General features: G+C 40.7%; 1 protein-coding gene across 1 annotated transcript; it reads right to left on the bottom strand.

The window, feature by feature from the left end:
- Positions 1-12,118: 12,118 nt before the first annotated feature.
- ankef1a (ankyrin repeat and EF-hand domain containing 1a) lies at positions 12,119-27,143 on the bottom strand. Its single transcript, XM_008398166.3, has 11 exons — positions 26,488-27,143; positions 23,893-24,100; positions 23,274-23,435; positions 21,004-21,203; positions 20,757-20,906; positions 20,259-20,382; positions 19,134-19,956; positions 17,739-17,965; positions 17,374-17,495; positions 12,655-12,810; positions 12,119-12,534 (listed from the first exon to the last, which is right to left on the bottom strand). The coding sequence occupies exons 2-11, from the start codon at positions 24,080-24,082 to the stop codon at positions 12,343-12,345; spliced, it is 2,346 nt and encodes a 781-aa protein (XP_008396388.2). The 5' UTR covers positions 24,083-24,100; positions 26,488-27,143; the 3' UTR covers positions 12,119-12,342.
- Between the last annotated feature and the right edge of the window lie 832 nt (positions 27,144-27,975).

Raw genomic sequence — 27,975 nt, forward strand, 5'->3', positions numbered from 1 at the left:
GGGTAAAAACAACCTGCCTTTGCTGGAAGCATTGAGAAGAGAGTGTATGCGTGCGTGTGCGTGCGTGTGTGTGTGTTTGGGGGGTAAAGGAGAGCAGGATGAGAGATGGAGCCAGTCAGCCAGGCTGTGGGGGGAGGGCCGTGCTGCAGCAGCAGCAGCCTCGCTGTGACTCAGCACCAAATACTGCCTTTGTCTCTCCTCTCCCTTAAATATCATATTAGTCACTGTACCAAACACATTAATAGAGCTCTTCACCATCGCCTCGTCACGACTGCACACTTCATGTCAGACTCCTCCATGTGATCTGTTTTTCAGAGCTGTTTTCACATGCAGTTGCTCTTTTTGTTGGATTGGCTGTTGGGATCCGCTAACTGATTAGCTTTTATATTTTAATATTTCATGTTAAAGGTTGACAAACGTCCCTTGCTGTCTGACAGTTTGGACCACAGCACAATAAATGATGGCCTTCAGTTTGCTGAATAATGACAGTGCACCTCATTTACAGTTGTTGACAATCGGCAATGTCACGCAGTTCTTCGGTTGACAACTTGTACATTTTCAGGGCACTGTTATGGTAAATTCAAGACTTTTTCCAATAATTTCGAAATAAAACTTTTTTCCTGACATGTTTGTTTTTGCACTAAACCTAAAATTCCATCAAAACTAAATTAATAGTTTCTGCTTCCACTGGACTTTATGAAATGACATGAGTGTGAGAGAAGCGACGCCGCCGTGCATCAGCACCACCGGGTCGTCTGACCACCACCAGCAGGCAAGCCGGGACACAACGACAGAGGCGGACGGAGCGAGAATCAATCCCAGGATTTCCCCCGAGTGTATTATAAGCCTGGCGGGCCACCAGGCTGAGTATTGTTTATTTACTTAGGTCTTTTAAAAATATTTGCATTTTTTAAGACTTTATAGTTGGTGTTCAGGTGTTAATCTTCCAATCTTTCAATAACACGTGATATTTAAAAATGTTCTGTCAACTTTAAAAAAAAATTAACTCAAAAACATGACGGGCAGCTGGATGACTGACTGCCCTATCGCCCAACCACTGGGCTTAGCAAGTTTTCTGGGGGAAACCTTGAATCTGGCAACCCACCGACAGCAGAACAAACTCCTACCACCGACGCCACAATCGTCCCTAATTTTATACTCTGGGTAGGTCATCAGTACACCACAGGGTCAGCTGGAGTACCCAAAGGGAACCCCAACATGCACAGAGAACATGCAATCTCCTTGAACCTGGACTATGATTTGAAACCTAGACCTTCTTGCTGCAAGGCAACAGTCCCAACAACTGTGTCCCCATGCAGCCTTTTGCATATAATACATTAAACAATGCATCGTTTCAGCTGAAATTCACCCCCCTGGCCCCCTTTGTCTGAAGTGCCGTGTTGGAATGGAGACATGTAGCATGGACATCACCCTGCTACCTCGCCTCCTCAGCAGTCTTGTTTAAATTCTCAGAGCATCTCCCTGCAGGCCCGTTGTGTTGTTTTTATGTCTTCACGGGAGCACCGAACCGCGAGTAAATGCACATCGGCATAAGGAATAGCTCTCCGTCTCATCTGGCCTACTGGGGCAGAGGGATATTTAATCTGATAATTGAGGCACTGATAGATTGGGCATGGGTGGCGACATTGATGAGTGTGGGACTGAAGGTCTTGTATCCGATGGTGAGGATAGCTGTCAGATGGGGAATCAATCTGCATCGACCCGCAGCTCTGCACCTCACCAGCCTCTGTTTTGCTTCTCTCCGTGCCTCTTCCATCGTCTCACTTCTGTCTTCTGCTGCGACTCCTTCCTTCCCCTTAAATGTTTTTCTCCTTTCCATTCAATCTGCAACCGCTCCTTGCTTTTTTGATGCTGCCGTAGTGGGAAATGTGCAGAACATATTTAATTGGGGGAGGGGAAGGGGGGAAGTATGTTTAGTACCACAAAGTGAGAAATAGCTGAGCATGACGCAGCAGAGCAGCTTGAGAGAACAGGGAAACAGTACAACGCGATGCAGCATAAGGTTATGTAAGCCACCAAGCGTATTATTAAGGTACAAGAAAGCAAGTCCAAAAAAAAAAGAAAAAGAAAACACTCTGTGGTTAGCGTAACATAAAGTAATACTAAGTAAGGGATGTGATGCAACAAAGTGTAAGTTGAGGGAATGTTAGCACAGAGCAGAAGTGATATCAAAGAAGAGGAGAGAAATAAAAACAGGACAGACGTAGAGAGGGCCCAGTGGAGCAGGCGCTAATATCCCTCCTGGCCAGATCACAGGAAGTGGCACGTCAAAGCCAACTGCACTCACAATGCACACAGTCCTAATTTCCCATATGTGCATGTAGGTGATGGATGGAAAGGCATGTAAGCTTCTGAATGAATGTCAGAGCAGCTGACATTTCTCTGCAGAGGAACTCTAGTGAGAAATCCTAAGAACTTTGTGTTAGCATGGGTGGAACATGAGAGTCTCTGTGGGGCTTTTTGTCCTATGAAGCTAGCAAGCTAACATAAAGCTACACCAACCAGCATGTTAGCATCGACCCTATGTTAGCATAGCAAGCGAAAAAACAAACATTGTGTTTGAGCTTCATCTCATTGCTTGGTCTAAATGCTCCACAAGATTCACTCCTTCATTTTAGGAAAGCTGCACCAGTTTTGACCAATCCTTGACAGATGTACATGTTCAAATCGCTTTGCAGAAGTATTCACACCTCTTAAAAGGGCAGTAATGTGTAAAATCCACTTTTTTGAGCTTTACATAATTTTTTAATCTTATTCCTTCATCAAAAACATACCTGGTGTGCTGCTTTGATTCTTTCATGCATGTTTGAGAAATTCTTTAATATATGAATAATATGAAATCACTCCTCTGACCTTTGACCCCTCCAAACATTTTTCTCATCATTGACATCACACAGGTCAATCTCTGATAAACTTGGCATCTGCAGCTGATTAGAATTCACTCCAGAAGCTTTTCTCACCACGACTAAATCCACACTTCTGTTTCATTGATTTTAACTGCGTTCTTCTGACTTTCCCTCTGTTTTGATAATTAGGTCAAACCAATGAGGGCAGTGAAACAAACCCTTTTTATACTGCCAGACTGAAACTAGCTGCTGGAATCAGTCATTATTACTAACAGGAAGTGAACAGGCCATGGTCTTGCCAAAGTAAAAGCTCCTCTTTCTGTTTTTCATTGGACCAAACCTTGGACTAATCTTGGCTTAGCACAGCCAGAACTTTTCCTCTTCCCCACCTTAACCACCACTGGGTCTTCTTCCCTGGTCTCACCACTAGGATCTTATTGGCTCTCCTCACCATGCAAGACACACACACCCCTCCCGAACGCTCCTCCTCGGTGTGTCTTTCTCCTCTTCATCATCTGCTGCACTCACAGGGTGTGGATCAGCACTCTGTGCCCCCAGGTCCCCTTCCACTTTAATCTCTACCTCGGCCCACTCCCTCCCCGCCCTTTCATCCTCCTCTGTATCATCAGTGTGTCACTCCACTTCTAATATGTAGGTGTGTGTGTGTTTTAGCATTTCACACCTTATAAGACCACGTGTTTCTATCTTCACAAGGACTTTAAATTGACTTCCATTCATTTTTCATTCATTTCTATACCCTTACCAAAGCAGTTACCCTAAACCTAACCAATACCAGTACATGCCTAACCCTAACCTCAATCAATCCATTTATCAATAAAGTTTATTTGTACAGCACATTTCAGCAACAAGGCAGTTCAAAGTGCTTTACATCACAAAAACACAACAATAAAAACACAACAATATGTTGTCATAAAAACAACATACAGTCAACAATTGAAAAACCAGAGACAAACATTACATTTTGAAGATCATCAAGATCATCAATAAACATTGCATACATTGATCAATGATCCATTTATATGGTTCAAAAGCAACTCTAACCAGCTTTTAGACCAGATTTAAATTAAGTCAGGATTCTAACTGTAACCCTAAGGTATGGCACAATAGTCCTAAACCTAAAACCTAAACCAAAAACAACACTTCCCATTATGGGGTCGAAGCTCTGGGGCCCATCAGGACTGGTGGGTCCTCACAAGGTAGTATTTGTTGGAAGATATCGTGTGAGTGTGTGTGTGTTTGTATGTAGGGCTAATCAAAGTGTGATGCAAATGTTTCACCTCAGCAGAGCAAAGACCGGCTCCCAGTGTCTTCCACCTGCATGTTGCTATAGAAACTGGGTATCCTCAGTACGTCATGCGTGCCCATGTTTGGTCTGGTTTCCTGCTCCTCTCTGTCAGTCACCCCCTCTTTTCTGTTTCCCTCGTCATGATTTGTGGCGCACGTCTCCCCTCCACTGTCTGTGGTCTGAGGCACAAACCACCACAAACATCTGGAGAGCTCCAGTCAAACAGCACATCATCTCCTCTGGGTTACACTGACAAAGAGTGTTTGCTATGTTCAAGTGTAAAGTACACCACATGTACAGCATCAATACAGATCAAAACAATCAGATAGCAAAAACTTCTGATCTGTGTTAGCATACAGTTCAAACAGATGCGCTAATAAGAATTAGCATAAGTAGCTCAAGTTCAGTCAGATTGGATGGGGAGTGTCTGCGAACCAAGTTTTAAGTCTTGCCATAGAGACTGAGATGGACAAAGGTCTGGACTTTGACTGGGCCATTTCAACACATCAATATCTTTTTTTAATTTTTTAATCAAGTCAATTGCAGGCTCCCTAATTAATTAATGCATTTCAATCAAAAACTAAATATTGCTCAAATAAGCAGCATTTTCAATTTAAAAAAACTCTTATTGTGCTAAATTACTGAATAAATCTGATTGGTGCAAACTGCTGTTCCAGCCGATCAGGAACTTGATCATTCATGAATCTTCTTTAGAAATGGACTGTGGATGCTGACGTTAGCATTGGGGATGTCTGTGCTGCTGCTACTTGTTTTGCATTGAGATGCTACTTTAGGCTTGAATAGCTTAACTGATAGGCTAACTCAGATCAGTCTACATCATGAGTTGGTAATGTTCAGAGTTCTGTCCAACAACGTGTCTGGTTGCAGATGACATCTTGGAGCAAAGGAGAAGAATTGGAATGAATAAGTAGGGAGGAGAAGGAGCGGAAGTTCTCAGTCTTCTCATGAGTGGAGGATGGCACTGTGGGGAATGCTGATGGGTCTAGAGGTGAGCAGCTAGGTGTAGGTCTGGAGAATTACCTGGTAGTGCATTGCACGAGAGAAGGAAGTGGTGGTTCTCTGGGATTTACACAGGCTTGGATGTGTGACAGCCAGTGATTCAGTGTCACAAGAGACACCAAAGGAGGAGAAACCAGACCAAACATGGGCACGCATGATGTACAGAAGAGCTGAGGGTGAGTTCACACCAGCACAGTTGAGTCCGCATCAATCAGTAAGTCACAGAGAGAAACGCGGAGCTGTGGGGGAAATAATAGTTTAGAAATCAAACTCCAGTTTGTTTGTCTAGAAAATCGGATTCATCTGGGGAGGTGTGAATTAACAATCAAACTCTGATGCGGAGCAAAAAGCGAACTCTGGTCTGCCGATCTGGGTTCGGTTGAAGTGAAGTCTGGCACGGTTCAAATGCATATGTGAACGCCAAATGATACGGAGCAAAAGCAGGAAGTGAACTATAGTGCAGGAAATTCTGGGTAATATCAACACACATTCTCTATATGTGTCTATCACAACTAGGAGAGATGGCTTGTGGGTTTTTGCCTAAGACAAAAGATAAATCCTACAACTGCTCAAATCTGACACCACTCCATTTTTGTTTACATTTCGCGAAGAAAGAAATTGCACCCAGTGTCTTCTTAAGAGGTTTTCATGTCAGTTCCTTCAGCATTTTATGGGTAAAGCGCCACCACAAGTGAGAGGATTAATAGGTCTTCCAAAGGCTTTTGTTGGTTTGACACAACTCGGTGCGAAAAAGAACAACAGCAGCTGAAAATGTAACAAATGTTGCAGTTTTGGTCCCCAGTTGACCTGAGTCTACCAGACTATCAGGTGTGAAAACCCCCTAAAAGAACAACAGGCTTTCGTAAAAAGAATCCTGACTGTACCATTATGGATAATAATCAGCAGAGGAATGGTCATCCAGCAACCCTGTAAACTCACAGCAGGTGAAAGTTCTGCAACCTAAATTTAGGGTTTCACTGGTGGAAACCTGTGGCTCAGAGAAAAGGTCACACCCACACACACTCCAGAACCATGGCAACGGCTCAGGGTTCCTCTGTGATCCTGACCTGTCTGCCTTGTTCCTCTGTTTGTTCACGAAAACAAACCTCTGTAGACTGTAAAACCATCCAGCCACTTAACTGCATTGGAAACAATTACTGCAGAAAGGCTTTAGTGCCATTAACAGAGCTGTGTTCACCGTGAAACCCTTAGACAACTTATGCCCAAGGTTGCCAGATTGGTTTTGGACTGCAGGGCGCCAGGTGTCAGGATGAATGGGTCCAACCTGGAGGTCGCATTAGAATGATGGCTCACGGAGACGCAATCAGGCAGAGGCAGACGACTCACTCTCTATATAGAATACAATTAAGAGGGAGGGAGAAGAGATCTGTCGGGGGACTGCAGAGAGACGGCCGTGGACCAGACGGACCCTCCTCCCGTTTCCCACCTTCTCTCTTTTGATCGATTCTGTGGCGCAGCATCAGCAGCAGCATGGCAGCAGCAGCATTACAAAACTCTCACAATAAAAATCCCCTCCGCTTCGGCCTCTGCAGAGGGAATTACACCCATCCTACATCTATCCATCTCCCCAACGTGATCGGCTCTGCTTTTCACTTTTTCGTCAGACAAAATGAGTACAGTGTTTGCGGACTCTCCCTCTATTAGTATTTGTGGACTCTTCTTCCATGTTTATCATTCACAAGCTGTTGGAGAACAGAACCGTCGCCTACGTTTGTTGGCCCATCGTCACCCTGCAGCCTCTCTTTCCTGCACATGATAGCATCAGGAGTTCATGAATATTCAGCAACGCTTCAGTCTGGCTGTTTGTTTTCTCCCGTAGCATCTTGTGTCTCTCCCAGCCACAGAACGCTGCAGCCCTGGATGATGCATCCTCACCATGAAGTGGGACAAATTCGTCACAATAAGAGAGAAACGCAGAGCTGTGAGGGAAATAATAGTTTAGGAAGCAACGGATAACTAAAAACCCTCAATCTGTGTCAAAGCAGCATCTTTTCACAGATAATGTAATTTTTTCCTTCCTTGATAGGGAAAGCATAACTTAAAAAAATATTTTGATATCCCCCACATCATGATCCTGCTGACTAAGCATTTTATAGTTGAATAAATCTCCCAAAATAAGTAAAAGGAAAGAAAAGAGTGACATGTTCATCATTTAGCCACTATGGGTGCAGTAATACATTTACCCCATGAGACAAGATGAATATAAGATGATGGTGTTTAGTTCATAGGAAGGAGATTACATTTTAGCTCCACTTTCTGGAAAAATTCTGTAAAGGGTTTTTTCCCTTTACTGAAGCGATCCTTAATATTACATTAGTTTGACAATCTCAAACATGTGGGTGGAACAAAAAAGCAACGGTATCTGAACCTTCAAATCAAAACAGTGGCAATTTCCTTTAAACGCATTCTAAAAAGACAAAATAAAAACCAATATCAACTTACAACAGTGCAAAACAAGGAAAAAACCCCACATTAATAGTTACAGTTAGCAACCTGCTAAGCAGAGAAAACCAGGAGAAACCTGCAGCTGTAATCCATCCTGTTTGATAATAATCCTGTCGGCTTCTGGTTTCTTTCCCAGGCTGCTCCTTTTGCTGCCCTGCGTTATCGGCCTCAGCATGAAATTCTAATCAATATCTTCATATTAAACATTCCAGGCCTGCAGCAAATTAGAACCAACGGCTCAGAAAGATAAAAGGATCTATGGAAACTGCTCTTCACTCCGACACACACACACACGCACGCACGCACATGCACATGCACATGCACACACACACACACACACGCATACACACACACACACGCACGCACCCACACACAGGTTATGAAGAGTTTGACTTGTTCAGGTGTGTTGTGTGAGCAGTATGGAGAACACTGGTGCGCATGTATCTTCCTGCAGTCACATGCATCATTGGGAGCAGAGTTAAAGCAGCCTGCTTCATCAATAATTAATGGCACAGCAGCATCAGGACAGTGCCACCATTGTTTAGCTCAGCACAGCTTTACCGCACAGTGGCACTGTGTTTACAGTTTGCACCGACTCCATCTCTGCAAGGCGTTTTATGTTAGGAACAGAGTTTCGGCAGTGCAACTGAGGGTTAAGTTACGTTAATCCTGCAATTTAAAATATATGCTTTAAAAAGTCAGGATGAACTACCATTGTAGGTAGGAAAAAACAGGAGTAATTTCCACTGAATGCTCAGAAAGTTTAAGAGTAATCTCAGGGAAAAAAACAAGTAGATTTCTGAACTCCAAAAAGTTGAAAAAATGCCAGAAAAAACTCAGATATTTTGAGATTAATCTAGAAAACTTTCTAGAAAAAAAATAAACACTTCTGAAAACTCTGCCCACCAGGTCATGTCTGCACATGTGCAGTTTAACAATAGACACCACCAGTGGTGACTTTTCAGACAAACAAACAAACAAACAAACACACACACAAAAAAAAACAACAATTGGCCAAAATCAGAATCTGTGTGTATACAACTTTTTTAAACATTGGTGATCGGCTGGAAAACAGCAATTGGTGCACTAATAGTAATGTTTTATAATGGCTCAGTCAAAGCCCATACCTAAATCTAGTTGTGGATTATGACAGGACTTAAAAAAAACATCACCAGACATCCTATTTTGCATAAATAAACAAATAAATAAATAAACGAAGACCAAAATAGTGGCTCTCTACAGAGCAGAAACATCCTCTGGTATAATCCAGTTCGGTCTGACAACTACATTTTTCTACAGAACATGACCAACCAAGCCTGAATACAAATGTGCTGCATATTTAGCAAAAATTGAAAAGCATCTTCTCTCTTTCACTTCACAATTATTCACTGCTCCGTATTGATCTCTCAGATAGCTCAGCCCCAATAAAACCCACATTCATTTCTGGTTGCATTGTGGAAAAAAAATCCAATAAAGCTCTGGAGGTGTAAATACATTTCTTGGCTTGTTTATTATAGTGGATTTTTCTGTCTATCTGCATGTGACATGCAGAATTTGTGTGTGAACACTTTATGGCTTAAGGATGTTTTTTTTTTTTTTTTTTTTTTTTTTTTTTTAGTTTATTAGATTACATGCATGTGTGAGCACATCTGTGTCCGGGTTTGAGCGAGCTTTACGTAACCGGCAGTAAACCGGGAATATTACCGAGGAGGTTCGGGGCGGCAGCCGGGGGTTCGGTGCGCCTGAGTGGGGCTGCTGCTCTTGGGAGGCTGAGGGTGAGAAGTGCTGAGTAAGCGGTGCGGTGCGGTGCGGTGCGGTGCGGGGCCAGAGCGCGGAGAGCGCAGTGCTGCTGGCTGCAGCACACGTCGATAGGAGCTCAGGCTGACAGGGAAGGGAAAAAACAACACAAAACTCTAAAACAGTCATAAAAAACAAAAAAAAAAAGATATCCTCAATAAGTCGATACATATTCCATTTCGTTCATAAATTCAGTCCCACGAGCCTCTACAATCGCACTAAATACACAAACATTGAAAAATATCACTCAGGAGTTACTATGTGAGGGTATTTTTGTTGACAATGATCCATATTTTTCTTTTTTGTGAACTGACCCACATCTCTTTGTGGCGTGAGCTCCAACAGCAACACACCCAGCAGACCGCTGCGCCCAGATACTGCATGACCATATAAGCCTGAGCCCACGCCCTGACGGACTCACTGCGTCACAGCCGGAGCCGGCAGCCAGCCTTGTTTACTCCCTCTAACCTGTGTGGCCACTGATCGCACCAGAAAAGCCCTCATCTTCTCACTCCCCGCCTCTCATTCCTCCATCTGCTGGGCTTTCAGGTTTCTCTGTTACATGTTTCTCTCTCTCTCTCTCTCTCTCTACATCCTTTTTATGTATATTTGAACAATTCTCAGCATACATTTCAGACCTCAAAGCTGCCTCCCTCCTCTGCCAGTTTTTTTTTGTGTGTGTGGTTATATAACCGTGTCCCTGTGGACCTCGAAGACACTGCTAACTAATTTTATTTGACGACGGTGCTGCTGCTGCTGCTGCTGCTGAGTGTGCATCAGTGATGTTTCAGGAAATGACAATGTTTTCTGAGATTATTTATTTAACAAAATGTAACCTGAGGCAAACATGACGCAAAAAGAGTGGAGCTGCATTCTTTCACATCTTGCAGGTGGATCTCATGGTTATGCTGTAGATTTCTATTTTTTTTTATCTTACAGCCAACAGAGTGATGCATGTGAGAGCAGCTAAAACTCGTGGCTGCCATTTTGATCTCTTTCTGTGCTAGAAGAGAGAGCTCCTTCCAAGTTCTTTCCTCTTTTCTTTTCTTTCTTTTTTTTGAATTACCAGCCTTAATAAACAACCAAAACCTTCTGCGGCTAGATTTGACAAACACCACCACCTACTGGTTAACATATGAAACTTCAGGAAGAAAAGCATCAAAAAGCTTTTCTCCAGCTGAACAGAAAAAAAACTGAAGTTATTATCTTTGGACCTAAAGAGGAGCGAACTAGAATCAATGCGCAGCTTCAGTTATTACAACTAAAAACCAGCGATCAGCCTGAAACCTGGGAGTAGTGATGGACTCTGACCTGAACCTTCAGAGCCACATTAAGACAGTCACAAAGTCGGCCTTCTATCACCTGAAGAACATCTCCAGGGTTAGAGGACTGATGTCTCAGCGCGATCTAGAGAAACTCATCCATGCGTTTATCTTTAGCCGCATTGATTACTGCAACAGCGTCTTCACAGGTCTGACTAACAAATCAATCAAACAGCTGCAGCTGATCCAGATGCTGCTGCTGCTGTTCTGACTAAAACCAGGAAGATAGAGCACATAACACCAGTTTTAAAGTCCCTACACTGGCTCCCTGTAGCTCAGAGAATAGACTTTAAAATACTGATGTTAGTTTATAAATCACTGAACGGTTTGGCACCACAATACCTTAAAGATCTGTTATTGCTGTACCAACCGTCTAGACCCCTCAGATCTTCTGGTTCTGCTCTGCATCCCCAGAACCAGAACAAAACCAGGAGAAGCAGCATTCAGCTTGTATGCACCACAAATCTGGAACAAACTTCCAGAAAACTGTAAAACAGCTGAAACACTGAGTGCTTTTAAAAATCAGCTTAAAACCCACCTGTTTAGAGTTGCTTATGGCTAAATTAGGATTAGTGTCCGTTTTGATGTCTTCGATGTTTTTAATGTTTTCATCTTTACTTTTTATTTTATTCTCACTGTTTACGTTTTAATGAAGGTTTTATGGAGTGAGTACCCTTGTTAGATGGCGTTCTAACTAAAATTCTGAGGTTTTAATGTTTTTATCTTTTTTGTTTTAATCTTTTTCAAAATCTCTTTCTCACTGTTTATTCCTGTTTTATTTTAATGATGTAAAGCACTTTGAAATGCCTTGCTGCTGAAACGTGCTATACAAATCAAATTTGATTGATTGATTGATTGATTGATCACAAGCTGTGGTGGCTTATGTGACGAATCTGTATCTCAGAAAAATAAATAATAATAATAATAATAATAATAATAATAATAATAATAAAGATTTAAACTCCATCAGGAATTAACTTTACGACAGGGTATCTCTTTATCTATCAATTTATAAACATTGAGTTTATTTCCGGCAAAAAAAAAAAAAAGGTTCTGAGAATAATCTCTGAATTTTTTTTTTTTTTGAAAAACATGGACATTTTCGAGTTTCAAAGGTAGAAAATATTTGACTTTTGCAACGCTTACATTTACTTGTTTTTTTTTTTCTATAAAATTAGAGCCATTTGGTGGAAAATTACTCATTCAGTTTTCTATTTACAAGAACCCTAGTATGTCATCGTACCACTTTAAGTCCACCACGATACGTAGAGAAGTCAGGTGCTCAGAGGTGTGGACATTTACCAAGGAAAATTAATTAGCGAAAAAAGACAAAAACATAGTTCCTTCGTTTTAGACAAAGAACCACAGGAGGAAAGAACCTTTTATTTCCACTTGATTACTCACATTCTCATTATCTGCATGGCTTTATATGTAATTCAGTTGTTGATAAAAATCCCACAGCCCCAGGGATGGACATGTGCTGAATGTCGTTTTTCATATCAGCTGTCAAAAATAATAATAATAAAAAGGCAACGATGATGACAACAAAAGCAGAGTAACATAATTAGGACACTTGTCTCTGTCTCTGGCTTTCCTCCAGTGTGGTCTTTGGCTTGGTTATCTCCAGGATCCTTCTCTGGAAGCGCTGACTGAAAGGGATCAACAAGTCGTCAAAGTCCACCTCCAGGGTTATGCGACCCTTTCGTCTCGCTATGTTTGTCATCAGCTGGCTGGTGGTGGGCGGTTCACCCCAAACCTGAAACAAAAAAAAAACAACAATCGGAGTTGGAGTTAACAAGGAATAATAGAAGTCAAATGTAGTCAATATTTAGCTTTTATGTAGAAGGTTGTTAGGTGTCAGTGTAACCAAACGTACGGTTTTTGGCACAAAGCTAATATCCTCTGTGTTAGTTTTTCCTGTGGTGATCCTGGTGTTATGGAGGATGATGCTTTTGGAGATCATCTGTGTGGGCGTCCTCCCTGATGTCCCAGTCATCGTCTTGCTATGCACAGCATCCCTTGCAATAGCCACCTAAAGGCAATCACCAAGAACTGACGTAAAGGGCAGCAAGAGGAACGCGGTCAATGGAGCAGAAATAGCAAAAATTCAACAGATATTTATAGTACCTATGAAAAAAAGTATTTACTCCATTTGATGTTTTACCCTTTTTTAAAACTGTTCTTACAAATCAATATTCATCAACAAAATGTGGCTTTCTGACAAAATTGTTAGACTACTGGCACCAATTGGAGGGACCTTTGTTGAATTAGGTCAGTGACTTTAAATGGGTGGATATTTATGGAATCACTTATATTTTGTTACATCTTTTTATTTAGTTGTCATCTTTTGTACTAAAGTTTTCACTTTGATATTAAAAATATTTCTTTAAAAAGAAAATATTATAATTAGAAAAGCCAATAACAATAATAATAATAATAATAATAATAATTATTATTATTATTATTATTATTATTATTATTATTAATCCTGGTTGTTGACCAGGTTGTAAAAGCAATCCAAGGGTAAAGCATCCAAAGGAGTGAATACTTTTCAAAGGTACTGAAGACCAGATCAGACACACAAGACGTTTGCATTTTGTAGATCAAAATGTGATTTAAGAAAGTTAACTAGATAAAATACAAAGGGGGAAAAAAATCTTTGGTAATATTTAGAGGTGGGCAATTATTGTATCACTGATCATTTATTGAGATAAATTACTTGTCATGTTAAGATTTTGGTTTATCATTGTCACAATAAATTCCAATTATTGTTTAAACCCCCCTAAAGCTGTGTGTATTGTCAGGATTGTTAACTTTACAATTTTTCTAAATTGTGCAATAACTGTAGCAATAAATTGGAAAATATGATTAAATTCAGTTACTGTGTCAATTTTAGAAATATAAATCAGATTTCTGTAGCTCTCATTTCCCAGAGAATCATATTAGAAATGTTATGTTTTTCAATAGCAGTTTTTGTGTTTGTGGGGATATAATTGCTGTGACACAATTTCCACAATTGCAGTTACCTAAAAGAGAAGTAATAAATACTTCTTATCATCACTTTTTCAGTTATCACATTATTACCACAAAACATCCTGATAAAACTAAGTCCATATTGCCCACCCCTAGAAATATTTACACAAAACAAAGGTGCTGATGGATGTCTGAGAAAATGTATCATGAGTGACAAAAACCTTTGAAAAGTTTTGAAAAAATAAAAATAAATCAAAAGTCAAACCAGAAAATAAAAATGAAACAGCAAAACATGCTGAAAAAACACACCAGTGAGTAAAATCTGACACTAAGATGATGCCATAATAATATAAACCAATGACTTCCCCTGGAGGAACTGAGCTTTCAGACGGAGAGCAGTGTATTTATGCTCAACCTTGAACTGATCACATTCCATTTCCACTGCTGTAACGTTAGTGTTCAGACCAAAGATCTTGAACATAGTAAGTGCAGAGTCAGCACTTTTTAGCCTGCTAAAATCATAACAAGGCTCTGTGCATCAGTCGTTCGAGTTACAGAAACACTACAGGATTACCCGAGAAGCTACAATCCTCTTGTTTTTAGGATCTTCGCCTCTGAAAGCCACATACATGAGAACGCAATGAGATTGTGATTAGTGATATCAATTACTGTTTACACAAATAATTCCTGGAGGGCAGTGCTAAACCCAACTTTTCTCGCCTCAAGATGAAGAGAATTAATAGATGCCCAACCTCCTCTCACTCTCTTCCTCTTCGCCGAGCTGAAGGCAGTTTGTCTGCAGCCGTGTATTAGCTAGGCCTGGCCTCAGGTGATTGGCATCGTCTTCTCTGGGTCCCTGTGTCAGCTACTCGTCTGCTCCAAAGTAAATCACCTGTAAGAGCCGCTCGCCGTTCACCGTGGCTCTGATTTTCTAACAGTCAATGTGGCGTTCAACTCTATGAGGAAATAAAATGCAGGATGCAGGTTTGGAGCAGCTATCACGATCTGTAGACGGTGCACATCATTAAATTAAGAGTATTTTACAAATAAATACTTATTTCAATGACTGATAACAAAAAGAGAAACTTTTAATAGATTCAGTAACCAGAAAAGTGATGTTATTTATGTGTAACCTTACTGAAGCGGACCAAAAAAGCAAACTCTAGTCCGCCTAAAAACCCTGGTCTCAGTTCGAATGCATGCAGGAAGGCCAAGTGGACCGGAGATCACTCCACAAGTAGGAAGTGGACAGTAGCGCAGGGCATTCTGGGTAAATACATCCAAAACAAACGTGTGTTTAGCGCTAGCAGAAGAAATATATCGTGGTCTTTTGCCAAAGATAAAAGAGAAATCCTACGACCGCTAGCTCTGTCTTGGTTCATATTTTGTGAAGAAGGAAGTTGCGCTCAGTGTCTTCTTTACAGGTTTTCACGTTGTTTTCCTCCAGTGGATCTTGGTGCAGCGCCACCCACAGGCAAGAAGGTGGACAGGTTTTTCAAAGGGTTTGGTTCATTTGACACAGTGTGAAAGTGAAGCGGACCAGCTGAAAATGTAACAAATGTTGCAACGTTGATCCTCATTCGAAACGCCTCTACCAAACAATCAGGTGTGAAAACACCGTAAGTGTGGTGATGGAAGGTTGAGTTGGAGGAAAATGTGTCACAGGAAAAGTTGCACAAGCATCAGAGGCAACCTCAGCGTTCTGGGTGTTGAAAAGCAAAGACAATTCAAGAGTTTGGAGGAGATTCCCAAAGTGGACAGAGGCTGTAGTCTAAGATTCATCCAACTGCAGTCCAGAAGCAACAAAAACATCAAATATAAAACTGTGTGTGAAACGACTCCACATGAGTTTCTCGTTTACGCTGAATTACTGTATAATTTACTGAGATACAGTTATATGTCCTTTTTTTCCCTTAGAGACAGTTTAAATCTAATCCTTCATGAATAAATCAGTTTGTTTTGAATTTTAAAAAAAATCTCAAAATGGTGGCTGAACCTTTTTGAAGGTTACACCTTCAAAAAGGTTGAAGGCGTAACCTTAGAAACTTAACAGTGTGGAACATTTACTGAACATGCAAGTCCACTTAGCAGAAACGACTCTAAAAACATAACATGAAATCCCTACTGGAAGAAATGCATGGAGGTGTATATTTTTAAAGATCTAGTTCTACATGATTGTACATCTACGTGATTGAAGTGTTGATAAGCAGACGGCAGATCATGCTAACTGGCTGAGAGATACAATTACACCGTGATGAGAAACAGACGACAGACATTCCTCTCTGTCCAATATTTTTATATTTCCAAGGCTTCTTCTGGATTTTTAAACTTTTGACACTTCACCGAAGAGTTTTCCTCCTTTATTGCACCAACTGCTACCAGTGCTGGTCACGTTTATTTAAAAAAAAGAATGTATTAAAAATCCCCTTTCCATAATCTGTAGGGTTTTTTTGTTGTTGTTTTTTTTTACAATAAAGTAATTTAAAACAAAAAAATGTAACAAAGTAAAAAAGGTGGGAAGAGGTTTCCAACGTTGGCCTTAATAAAAGAAAGGTGTACAGTTTCTATACTTCTCTGGCAGAATTTTTAATATTCTTCGTATATAGTTTTAGTCTATTCTCAGCAATGACAACAAGAACTTCTTTGCTGAGCAACAAATGTAGTGAAATGAAAGACTGATCGATTTTGGGATTGTTGTTTCTCTAGATACAACAACAAATGTGCGCACACTTTTGTCAAAACTCTGTTAAAGTCGAAAAAACACTTGTGGCGTTTCTGTTAAATAAGAAATGAAATTAAAGTCACATGTAAATAAGCTTGTTCACGCGATAAGTCAATAAGAATCATGATAGAGATGGATGTAAACATCATCTACCAACCAATCAGAGGAGACTTAGACACTTATTCCATCCAAGCCGCATATTCTTGGGAGCTGCTACATATGCTGCGTTTTGGGGAAATTGTAGTCGGCCATTTTACAGAAGAGTAATGGATTCGACATGTTGGAATTACACACAACTTTTCATGAACGGTGCGACGCTGTAAGCGCTGTGGTGGAGCCGGCTGCACATCGTCCAAAACCAACAAAAACACCACCATCATCCTACCACTTCCTGTCGTCTACTTTGACATTTCTGCCAGTAGTTACCGTCCAGCTGTCGATCACGAGACTCGTGCGATGCAAAAAAGTGTTTTCACTGCAGTCTTGCGAAACACAAACCACCTCATCCTAACGCAAAAACCTTTTATCGAAAAAGTGTTTTTTTTTTCCAGCAAATTTATTTTTGTGATTTCAATTCGGTAATTTTTATGGTTATTTGGTGCATGTTTTCCTCTGACATCCTCTGAGATGTATCAGATCAAAATCCACCGATACCGAACCTCGCTTCCGGTATTGAAAGTGAAAAAATAAACCAAACTGGATCGGTTTGGTTTATTTTCACACGTGCACAGTGTGACGTTTGACTTGACTGCATCGTTTCAACCATTGTAAGGAAACTGCTTTCTGTTAGAAAACCTTTTACGAACAAACACACACAAAACGTCAGTGTGACACATCAAAAGTTGCATGCAGAACGTTTTTAATGTAAGCCGCGGTCAAACGGCAGGGCTACGTGGGTACCTTCTTTTTACCAGGTTTAGGTTTTGCTTTTTTGGGGTCCGGCAGCGCGTTCACCTTTTCCTGAACCAGGCTCTCTATGCTGGTTTCTCCAAAGTGTCTGGCCATATCAAGGCAGGTTACTCCTGGAGGAAAAAAACAAGACCGAGATGAATGAATGCAGTTATGGTTGTTTTCATTTTTCTTTTGTGCTTCTGAACAGTAATTAATGACAAATAGATTTCTTCCTTATTTCTACTGCTGTTTTTACTTGTGTTTAAAATGATGATGCACAGTCATAAGATCTGTATCAATGTACAACAGCGTAAATTCAAACCTAAGTTTAAACTAAAATAAAATACTTTTGTAATGTTCAGACTGCGTGGTACCTTTCTTAGTCTCTGAATAGACTTTGGCCCCGGCGTTGATGAGGAATTCCACACATGAGAAGCTGGAGCTCTCGATGGCTCTCATGAGCGGCGTGCCGTCGTTGATGGCCTTTGCGTTGACGTCGGCCCCGGCATTCACCAAAAGCTCCACAATTTCCAAGTACCCCCCGTTGGCCGCGTGGTGGAGGGGCGTCCAGAAGAACTGGTCACACATGCTCACTTCAGCCCTGTCGGACACAAGGTGGGAGTTCGTGTTCAGTGAGACCTCATTACTTATTGAAAAGGATTCTATGCTGCAAGGCAGATAGAAAGTTACTTTCTGTTAGTTCTTAAATCTCTGAATGGATTCACTTCAAAATACATTAAAGATCTGCTGTTGTTGTATCAAACCTTCCAGACCTCTCAGGTGTTCTGGTTCTGGTTCTGAACCAGAAACATGGAGAAGCAGCATTCAGCTTCTATGCAGCACTAATCTGGACTAAACGTCCAGAAAACTGCAAAGATGCTGAAACACTGAGTTGCTTTAAAGCTTTTATTTAAAAAAAAATAAAAGTAACTTTTATTTTTTTTTTTTATGTTTTTTTTCATATTCAATAAAATTATTATTATGTTGTCGCAATACCGTAAGAGACAGATGTGGAAAAAAACCAACATCCTCTGCCTTCCCACACTAGTAACTGCAGAAATACACCGCCCAGTCAGAAACAGCCAATCAGAGCCAAGGGGAGGATCTTAGCACTATCAATCACTCTTGTGTATGTGCCGCTAACACCCTACCCCTTGCTCTCTGCTAGTCTTTAACAGGTTTATTATAACATAGCCTGGCATGAATGCTAAGGCTAGTTACCATGGCCACCAATGACGGGGATAAAGTTTTATTGAAATGGCAAGACGTTTTTCCATCATAGTGACAGTTTTAACAAATATGAAAAAAACCAAAACAAACAAAAAAAACATTTTTGTCAAAGTCACATACCGCAGCTTTAAGTCGAGACTTAAAACCCACCTGTTTAGAATTGCCTATTATTAGTAGTAACTGGAACACTGATCAACATATTTGACGTGTATTTGCTTGACAATTTTGTTGATGGCATTTGATAAAATGTAATATTTAATGGATTTTGTATGACGCCCTTATGACTTAAAGCACTTTGAGCTACCTTGTTCCTGGAATGTGGAATGGAAATGAACTTGATTTGACTTCACCCTTTTTAAGGTTCTTGTAACTATTAATAGGAATTACCAGTGAAAACCAAATACAGAGCTTTTTAACAGTATTTGCATATACAACATATTTTCTTGGGGTTTTGTGCGACAGACCAAGTGTTTTGGGGTGTGTCTCAACACTGACAAGCCTGGACTGGAAACAGCTGGATGTCGGGTTTGGCTACTCACCCCTTTTCTAGAAGGTACTGGACCAACTCGCAGTTGCCGCTGATGCATGCCTCCATCAGCGGGGTCTTGTAAAATTCATCCTGAGCGTCCACAGGTACTCCATCGTTGAAGGCGAGGTCCAGAGACTCCAAATCTCCGTTCCTCACACAGTAGTTGATGTTGATGTAAACTTTGTTTGGCTTCTCTATGTACCACCACGAGTCATTGACTATGGGATGAAGTGGCGGGTGCTCGTTGTCAAAGCGGCGAACGTCTGTCAAGTTGTGGTACTTCTCAATCATGAAATAAGGCGGGCCGCCGTCGGGCCGTCGGGGCTTGAGCTCCGGCACGAGGGTGCAAATGGGTATGGGGAGGACAAACGGGCCTTTCTTCTTCTTCTTCTTAGCCCCCTTTTCTTTCTTTTTCTTCTGAGTTGTGTACCCAGTGAGACGGAAGGCTTTCTTGATGTACTTGGTGCCTTTGATGAAGTCATTCACGTTGATCAGGCCCTCTCCCTTCTTGCTGTGTGCTGAGAAGACCATCTCGAGTTGGTCTGGTTCAACCGGAGCGCCCAGGTCCTCTAACACGGACATGAAGGTGTCTAAGTCAGCATTGCCAAATTGGTCCTTGAAGGCTTCCACTAATTCAGCCTCGTACTCGTTTGACCAATCGTGAAGGGTCAGGGCCCAGAGATCTGACATCATGCTGCCACCAGTGGGTTTTTTGCTTTTCCCAAATGCCCTTTCTGCTTTTTTCAGCTCCTTGATCGCTGCCTTGAGTCCAGAGTCTTTGGCAATCTGACGTGCCAGCAAACCTTCCTTGTTCTTCACTTTGGGGTTACAACCTGAACACAGAGCAGACTGCTATGAAAAAAAAAACAACAAAAAAACACTTGATCGCATTACTTAATTTAATTCAGGACTGCGTATTGCTCTGTTTGATTTCATTTCCTGCCTCCACATGCATCAAAGCAGAGATATAAGCTTCGCAATGCTAACACACAAAAGAGCTATTCTTCATTTCTGTAACCAAAATCCTTAAAGTTCCAGAGGACACGTCCAGAGACCTAACGTCTCTTCCAGAGACGAGCAAATACTTTGGGTGATTGTGTTGAAATTGAAGACGCTCTGCTATGTCACGGCGTACCTCTCTGAGCAAGGAACTTGCAGGACAGGGCATTGCCTGCGGCAGCGGCGTAGTGTAAGGGCGTACAGTTGTCCATGTTAATCACATTCATATCTGCTGCAAATCCTGACAGCACCATGATTACCTGAAGGATGGGAAACGTCACAGAGTTACGTGTTACAGATTGTCCAAACCTAAATTACCTAAAGTAAGATTCTGCTTCTGGTGTTTAAATGGAGTGAAGTGCTAAGAAAATGACAAAATATAAATACAATTTGTCATTCTCATTATTTATTTTTTTAGAAAAAAGTGATTCTGCAGGACGATTTCTACTAACCTGAAAAAACAATGATTTTATTCATAATCAAAAGCAGAGTGCGTGTGAGAGCCTAGAGGGAGATTTTTCAATATCTGGACCAGTGAAGACATTAACATCGGATAGGTGTGTCTTGGGTTGCAACCCAACAAAATGTGAAAAAGTTCAAAGGCATATGATAGAAAAAGTTCTAGTTACCACACCTCAAAACAGCCACTCAGGGCGGCGTAGTGTACTGCGTTGAAGCCGTTTTGGTCCAGGGTGTTCGGGTTTCCACCTCTCCTGAGGATTTGCTGAACAACTGGCAGGGAGCCCGTCTTGGCAGCCTCCATTAGCGCCGTCACACCCTTTGTCTGGGCAGAAGAAATCACACTTTAAATGGCTTCTTCTCCATATTTTTCTCTGTCATTTAAATTGTTTCTGTCATGTTTTCTTCTTCTCTTCTTTTACCTCATTTGCCGCGTTGGGGTCTGCACCTTCATCCAGCAGGGTGAGGCACAAGGGGGTGCACTCATGGGCTTTCTCACACATCATGCTAAGAACGTGAACCCCGCTACAAGAGATGTTGTTGGGATCGGCCCCGTTCTTCAGTGCCATTTCTAGGCAGCGGGAGTGGCGAGTGGTGGGGTAGCTGCAGTAGAACAGCACGCCTGAATCACAAATGAGATAAAGAATAATAAAAAAAAAAAAGGTTAAAAGTGACAGAAGTGTCATTTACATTTGGGCTTTGACAAAAATAATTAGATCTGAGGTGGCGAGTCGGGCTGGGTGGTTCATAATTGCTGAGTCTTTGTGTAGTTCAAGTGCTGCCTGCGCTAAATATGTACCTCCATTATTCCATTCAGATCCAATGGAGAAAAATAAGTTGCAAATTAAAAATAATTCAGATTTTTATTTATTTTTTAAACTTGTATGCAATAATCGAAAACGTGTGAGGAATGAAACGCTTGAAGAGAAGCCGGGGATGAGAGCGGTGCGCCTCAGCTGAACACGCCTCTGGGGAGCGAGCGGCGTTATCGGGTTACAGAGCAGGTTCCACATCAGAGCGTCACCGTGAGGACTTGATCTGTAATTAGACTCACACACACAGGGGCCTGACTCACACACAGAGCCACACACTGACGTACCCGGACTAACACGCTACATGACAAAACAGAACATTTTACCACCGTGAATTTAATGTTTGGATACAAAAGTCCAAACATTGATGCCAACTCTTGGTCCCTCCGTGTTTCACGGCGTTTTCTGATCTGGATGCATTAATATCTGATCTGGATGCATAATGTCTTTCTCATCGATATCTAAACAAAAGCTACACACGCGTTCTTGAGATGTAAGACAACGTTTACCTGACAAAACCTAATAAGAGCAAAAAAAACATCCTGATTGGCTACAAGATTTCAAAATGATTATGGATCCTCTATGATCCATGCAGCTTCAAATTGACTGCATGGATCTGAAAACACATATTTAAGTACTGTGTTCTTAGAATAGCATTGAAAAGTGAATTTATTTCAGTAATTCAACTCATTAAGTGAAACACATTACATAGATTAATTCCACACAGTGATGTTTTCACGTCTTTCTTCCTGTTAATTATGATGATTTTCAGTTTACAGGTTATAAAAATGCAACCTTTAAGGTTAGGACACTACATCAGACCAACAACAACCACAGACATGTTGGCTTAATGGAAATTCAGTTTGGTACCTGCTTGAAAGTTACTTTTAATCTGACAAACGAGCCCAAGTTATTTCAATTTCCCAAATCATAATATTGATGGAAGAGTTTTTTTTTTCCATCTTACTTCAGTTTCAGACATTTGCACCTGGAAAACTGGTTTTGGAATAGATAAAACACCTAAAGCCTATAGAACTGTCTACGGCTGCCATGAGCCGTAGCTTATCAAAAACCTCTCCACCGTATTTAAAAGCAGCTCTGTACTTTAAAACAAACTGAAATGAATTCTACCATTTATTTTTTTTAGTTTTAACATTCAACCTTAATTTAGTAATGAAAAAATCATTTCACCATATGTTATGGAAGTATGGTCAATTTTCCATCTAATTAATCCTGGGGTTTGTTGATGGGCTCCTACAGGAGCATCTGGGTTCTGCATGAAATGCAAATTGACAAAGGCTACAATAAATGTAAACTTCTGCACTCAGCTGTTTAATAGAAAAATGATTGAAATAGTCTGGGGAAAAAAAGCTAAAGTTAGCTTTCAGTGTATTAACAATATATAGCCTCTAACAAAAATAAGTCTGTCGCATTAAGCATTAATCACATGATAAATTGAACTGAGCTTTATACTTTCCATTGTGATGATTCATATTTTATTAATGAGACATCGTAATCAATTTTTTTTTCCAAGTTTTGATTGCATGTGGTTTTTATTTCCATTTTTATTTATTGTATTTGACTGTCGTGTTTTATCCTGGTTATTCCAGTTCCAATGTTAAGTGTTCTTTACAAAAGTAAAGTTTTTTTAGTTTTTGATAAGGCAAACTTGGATTATTTCACCATTATCAATATATTCCTTGAAAATGGACTCAAAGTAACAATAACACTGTCTATCGCAGTAATTACCGAGGCGATTTATCGCCCAGCAAAATTTGTTATCGTGACACTTTGTGTGTTTTTGTAAGAGCTTCCAGCTCTTAACTCGCTCTTCTGCAATCCCGTCTGAGCATTTCACTCTATTTTCACTCTCTGCCCACCTTTGCCCTTTATGTCCACTAGTTTCATGTCAGGCTGTTTCTGGAACAGCAGCGATAAAATGTCCTCATTCCCCAGCTCGGCAGCTAGCATGGCGGGCGTGCGGCCCATCTTGTCTTGGACGTCGGGATGTGCTCCAAGGGAGAGGAGAAACTCAACAAGGTCTGTGAGGAGACAGAGCAACAGACACACTCAGACGGACGTCGAACCTGACACCCTTCGCCCGCAGAACTGTGTGAAACAGAAACTCTGGTTGCAAACACCAATGATTAGCATGTCAATAAAATAAAAAAATCCAGCGTTTTGCTAGTCTGCTGCCATTTTCTGTTTGCCTGAGATAACGCGTGTCACTGCTCATTCCTCCCTACCACTAACCAAACAAATCATTTAGAGTGAAGTTTCTGAGGTTTTACACATCGACTCAAATTACCTTAATAAAATAAATACAACTTTCCTGTTACATAGACATAGAAATGGAGCGGCGTGATTGCGCTTAAATGTTTGTTGTCATAAAACGTAGCTTCAGTTGACAAATGTTACACCCGCAGAACGCAACTCGAGCACTTGTTTGATCGAAACGTCTAATTTACAATCAGACAGAGCAAAGATGAAGCTCATCACCGCTATTGTTGGCTGAAACCGCCAGGTGGAGCACCCCCAGGCCTTCCTGTGGCTCGGTGAGGTTGATGAGGTTCTTCACCCCAAGCTTCACCATCTTCTGGATCTCATCCTTCTCTCCTTTGTGGATCCACTGCAGCAGGCGGTAGATCTGGAGGACCTGCAGACGGCCCTTTGCCACCGCGCAGCTCATTCTGGCGTCCCTGAGAGCCTGATGGAGAAAGGTTTGAGAGAAAAAGGTGGAGGTGACGGAGGAAAAATGAAAACGCTTGGAAATTCAACATAAATGAGTTGATAAAGCTTCCCACTGCAGCATTACTGTGTTATGAAGTTTTGGAGTTGGCGTCCTAGAACCGATTGTAAATGCAAGAGAAGAGACATCTGTAAGCATTTATTTAAACAGCAAGGTTGCTTTTTAATTTCTTTTTATGATATACTTAAAAAGATTATTTTTTCTAATAAAATTGAAAATAAAATGCAGAATTTCATGTCAGCACACAACGAATTTACCTCTGTTACCTGATAACGACTATTAAAGATGCACTGTGTAACTTTTAGTAAAAAAAAATGTTTTACACATATTTGTTAAAACTGTCACCATGTCATCACATCAGTATAATATGAGACATATAATGTGTGAAAAGATCGAGCTCCTCCACCTCCTCCCAGTCCTGCTGTTGCCGTCTAAAGAAATCCACTGCTCGACCAAAAACATCCAATCAGAGCCAGGAGGAGGGGCTTAGCGCTGTCAATCACCTCAGGAAAACCATTTATCTACCATCATCGGTGTTTTTTTTTTTGTTTGTTTGTTTTTTTTACATTCTACATAGTTACATACTACAGATTTGACAGAATAAATGAAATCTTTTAGAAACTTTGGAAAATATTTTCAGATTGTAATCTTTCACTCAGCCTCAAGAAGCTGAAGTGGGGAAAAGTTACTGGATACAGAGTTAGTACCCGACAATGAATCAGTTACAATATTCTATAAAGGGAAGAGAAATGTCAAGAGATTCAGCAAGACATTCAATTCAACTCAGTTTATTTATATCCATTCAGAACACGTTATCTTGAGGCACTTTTCCAAAAAAAAAAACTAATTTCAGTCCAATAATATGTACAGTCCAAGTTATCAAGAAAATTGCAGTGAAGTTCAGTTTATTACTCAAATTGGTCAAAAAGCAGATTAGCGACAATCGCTTGCATTCCCTCATACCGAGCATGCGTGTGGCGACAGTGGGGAGGAAAAACTCCTCTTTAACAGGAAGAAAACTCCAGCAGAACCAGAATCTGGCTCAGTGTGAATGGAGCAGACGCATAAAAAAGCAAAACATGTGGCCCATCAGGCAGCATGTGGGCTCACCATCAAATAAACGTTTTTACAAGATGAAGATTGGTATTATTTCATCCGTATGCTGAAATACACTTGCACTCTTAAATAATATTGCAATGGGGTTTTGTACATCATTGTATTGCTAGTTGAAAAAAAAGTCATTTTTTTGCTTGTTTACTTAGAAACTGTGATAATAATACAAACAATAGAGCAGTATCTTAGGTTATTTCCTCTCAGCTGTATGTGGCTCATGTTTCTTACATGGAGGCTGTAATTCAGACCTCTAAAGTGACAGTTAAATGATACTAGCAAAACAAAACCCTAACAGTATATCTATATGCATTTTATACAATCAATCAATATAAAAATCATGCTCATTTAATTTGAAACACACCTGGGAGTCACCTGAGATAAAAAATAAAAAAAAATCTCTATTTTCTTTTAAAGGAAAACTTGGCCAAGACATTACATCATTGTAATTTAAAAGACACAAGCAACAACTTCCACATTAACATCAAAATACACAAATCTAGGTCAATAGGCAAAGATGGACGCCCAGCCAAAGAATAACCTTTGAACTCTTTAGTTGCATAGAAATCTTTAAATCTCACAGAGTCATTCTGGTCTAGCGCAAATATCTCAGAACACTTGAAATACGACAAAACAAACTTACAAGTAACTTTTCAACAAGATGGGGGCTTATTTTTAAGTCAATAATTCCTTAATATTGATGAGAAAGTATCTGTTCCATTGGCAGATTATTTCGCTTATAACATGATATTTTTTTTCCATGTTATACTTAAAATAAAACATTGATAAAGCTCCCCCCCCCCCCCCCCCCGCCCCCTCTCTCTCGTGTCAGTCCTTGGAGAAATGTCTAGTTTCCTAGTTTCACCACTAGCTTACAGAAAGTGGACATGTTAAAAATATTCATGTTATTTGAAGTCATCAGTCTGATTTGCCCTCAGGGTGGGGGAATGGTTGCGTCTCTGTGTTGCCCTGTAATAAAATCATAACATGGCCCTCCTCTCTGCCTGGAATGGGTCATGATATAGCTGCTCCTATTGACCCCAAATAAGAAGATTCAAACAGATTCCCCCGAAACTTATTATAACAATAAATCCATAGCATCTGTTTGTATGTCGAACATAACCACGCAAAAAGTTTGGGCTCAACCTGTGTACGTAACAGCTGCTATCTATCTGCGTACGAAAAAAAGGGCAGATATTTAAAACATGGAGGTGCAAACAGGCTCAGTGACCCACCTGTAAACAGGGCGAACAGGCAGGTTAGCTGGTCTCTGCTGTTAACCCGCCTTAGAAAACCTCTGTCTGCTCATCGACAAGCCACACTGGTTCCCAGTCTTCCTTCATAAACGCTTCTATACAAACTTTAAAGCACAACCTTTCACTTGGTGTGAGGGGGAAGGTTGTGCTTTGTGGGGGAAGAAAACAAACATGGTCTCCATGGCAACGTGACACGGCATAGATTTTCCGCGAGGGACGGACGGGTCCGCGTCGGAGCTGCTGGGAAGCTTTACAAGTCACGTGACAGTGAAGCGCTGTCAAAGAAGAGTGAGTCCAATTATAGTACTTTAATTGGATGAAACGTTTTTTTCCCCCCTCCCTTTTACTAGCATGTATAGAGGATTTACACAAATTTGTACAACCATGTTAAGAAAAATTAAACCAAATATATACATTTTTCTAACTTTAATGTGTGACATAAGTCAAGGAAGACGAGCTGAAACACGTCAAAATAAAATGTCTGCGCCCTCTTTGTGATTTCTTGTATCACCTGTTGATTTATGGCAGCACTCTGTAAGTTTGGATGTGAGGAAATGAGCACGGCAAGTCTTTAATTGGGAATAATACCCACCAAAACTCTACTTCCTGTCAGAAACCTGAACTTTGACTGGAACCTGATGCTGTTTATTATTGTTGGGAAAACGAATAAAGCTGCATTCAGGACTATCCTCGAAGAGACTGCCTCATAACGTTGATAACCTAATTAATGTTCATGTTTGTAGCTTTAACAAAATATTACAAATTTGAAAGAGTATGAGTCTTTGTATGACACTTTATTTAAAAATGCTCATTGGTCATCCATAATATCTACCATTTTATAACCTTAGCACTGCTTACATTCGTCAGGGATCAGTATTGATTTTTTTTTTATATCTTATTCAGTAGTAGGGGTTAATTATACGCCTTCGCCGTCTATCCCTTGTCAGAGTCCACAATATATACTCTTGGAGGCATTTAGAGGAAATGAGCTCCAAATGACTGTGGCTCTATTTCTTTTCTTTATGTAACATTAATTTAATTATCTCTGTGGTATTTCAAAACGGCTGTTTTTCTTTAACTCACACGCCACAGATTAATTGCAAATCGGAATCACCCGTCTCGAAACGGCCCGTATCCATTTCCCATCTTGTTATGCATTCTTACGTACCTAAGTAGTCCAGGTTCAATTACCAGTTTGCTCTTCACCGGTGGTGCACACAGATCAACTTACTCAGGCCTGAGGATGACTTTTGTGTGCGTGAGTGGCAGAGGAATGAAAGGCTCCTGAATCCGGAGATGGTAATCAAGATAACTGTGGCTCCCCGAGATGACTAATGCATGAATGACAGGATCTCTTTTCCTTCTGGGAAATTCTTGCATTCTTCAAATCCTCAAAGTTGGAGCGGAAGGAGAAGATTGGCGATTCCGACCGCCAGGTGTCACCAGAGAGCAGAAAACAAATCCCTT

Source organism: Poecilia reticulata, chromosome 21 (assembly GCF_904066995.2).
Source record: "Poecilia reticulata chromosome 21, P_reticulata-male-v2, whole genome shotgun sequence".
In the NCBI taxonomy this organism is placed as follows: Eukaryota; Metazoa; Chordata; class Actinopteri; order Cyprinodontiformes; family Poeciliidae; genus Poecilia; species Poecilia reticulata.

Excerpts from the sequence above, each read along its gene's own strand:
- ankef1a (XM_008398166.3), bottom strand. The coding sequence starts at position 24,082 with ATGAGCTGCGCGGTGGCAAAGGGCCGTCTGCAGGTCCTCCAGATCTAC. Across the intron at positions 21,204-23,273 it reads AGTGGACATAAAGGGCAAAG|GCGTGCTGTTCTACTGCAGC; the intron begins GTGGGCAGAGAG and ends TTTGTGATTCAG. Across the intron at positions 12,811-17,373 it reads CTAAACCTGGTAAAAAGAAG|GTGGCTATTGCAAGGGATGC; the intron begins GTACCCACGTAG and ends GATTGCCTTTAG.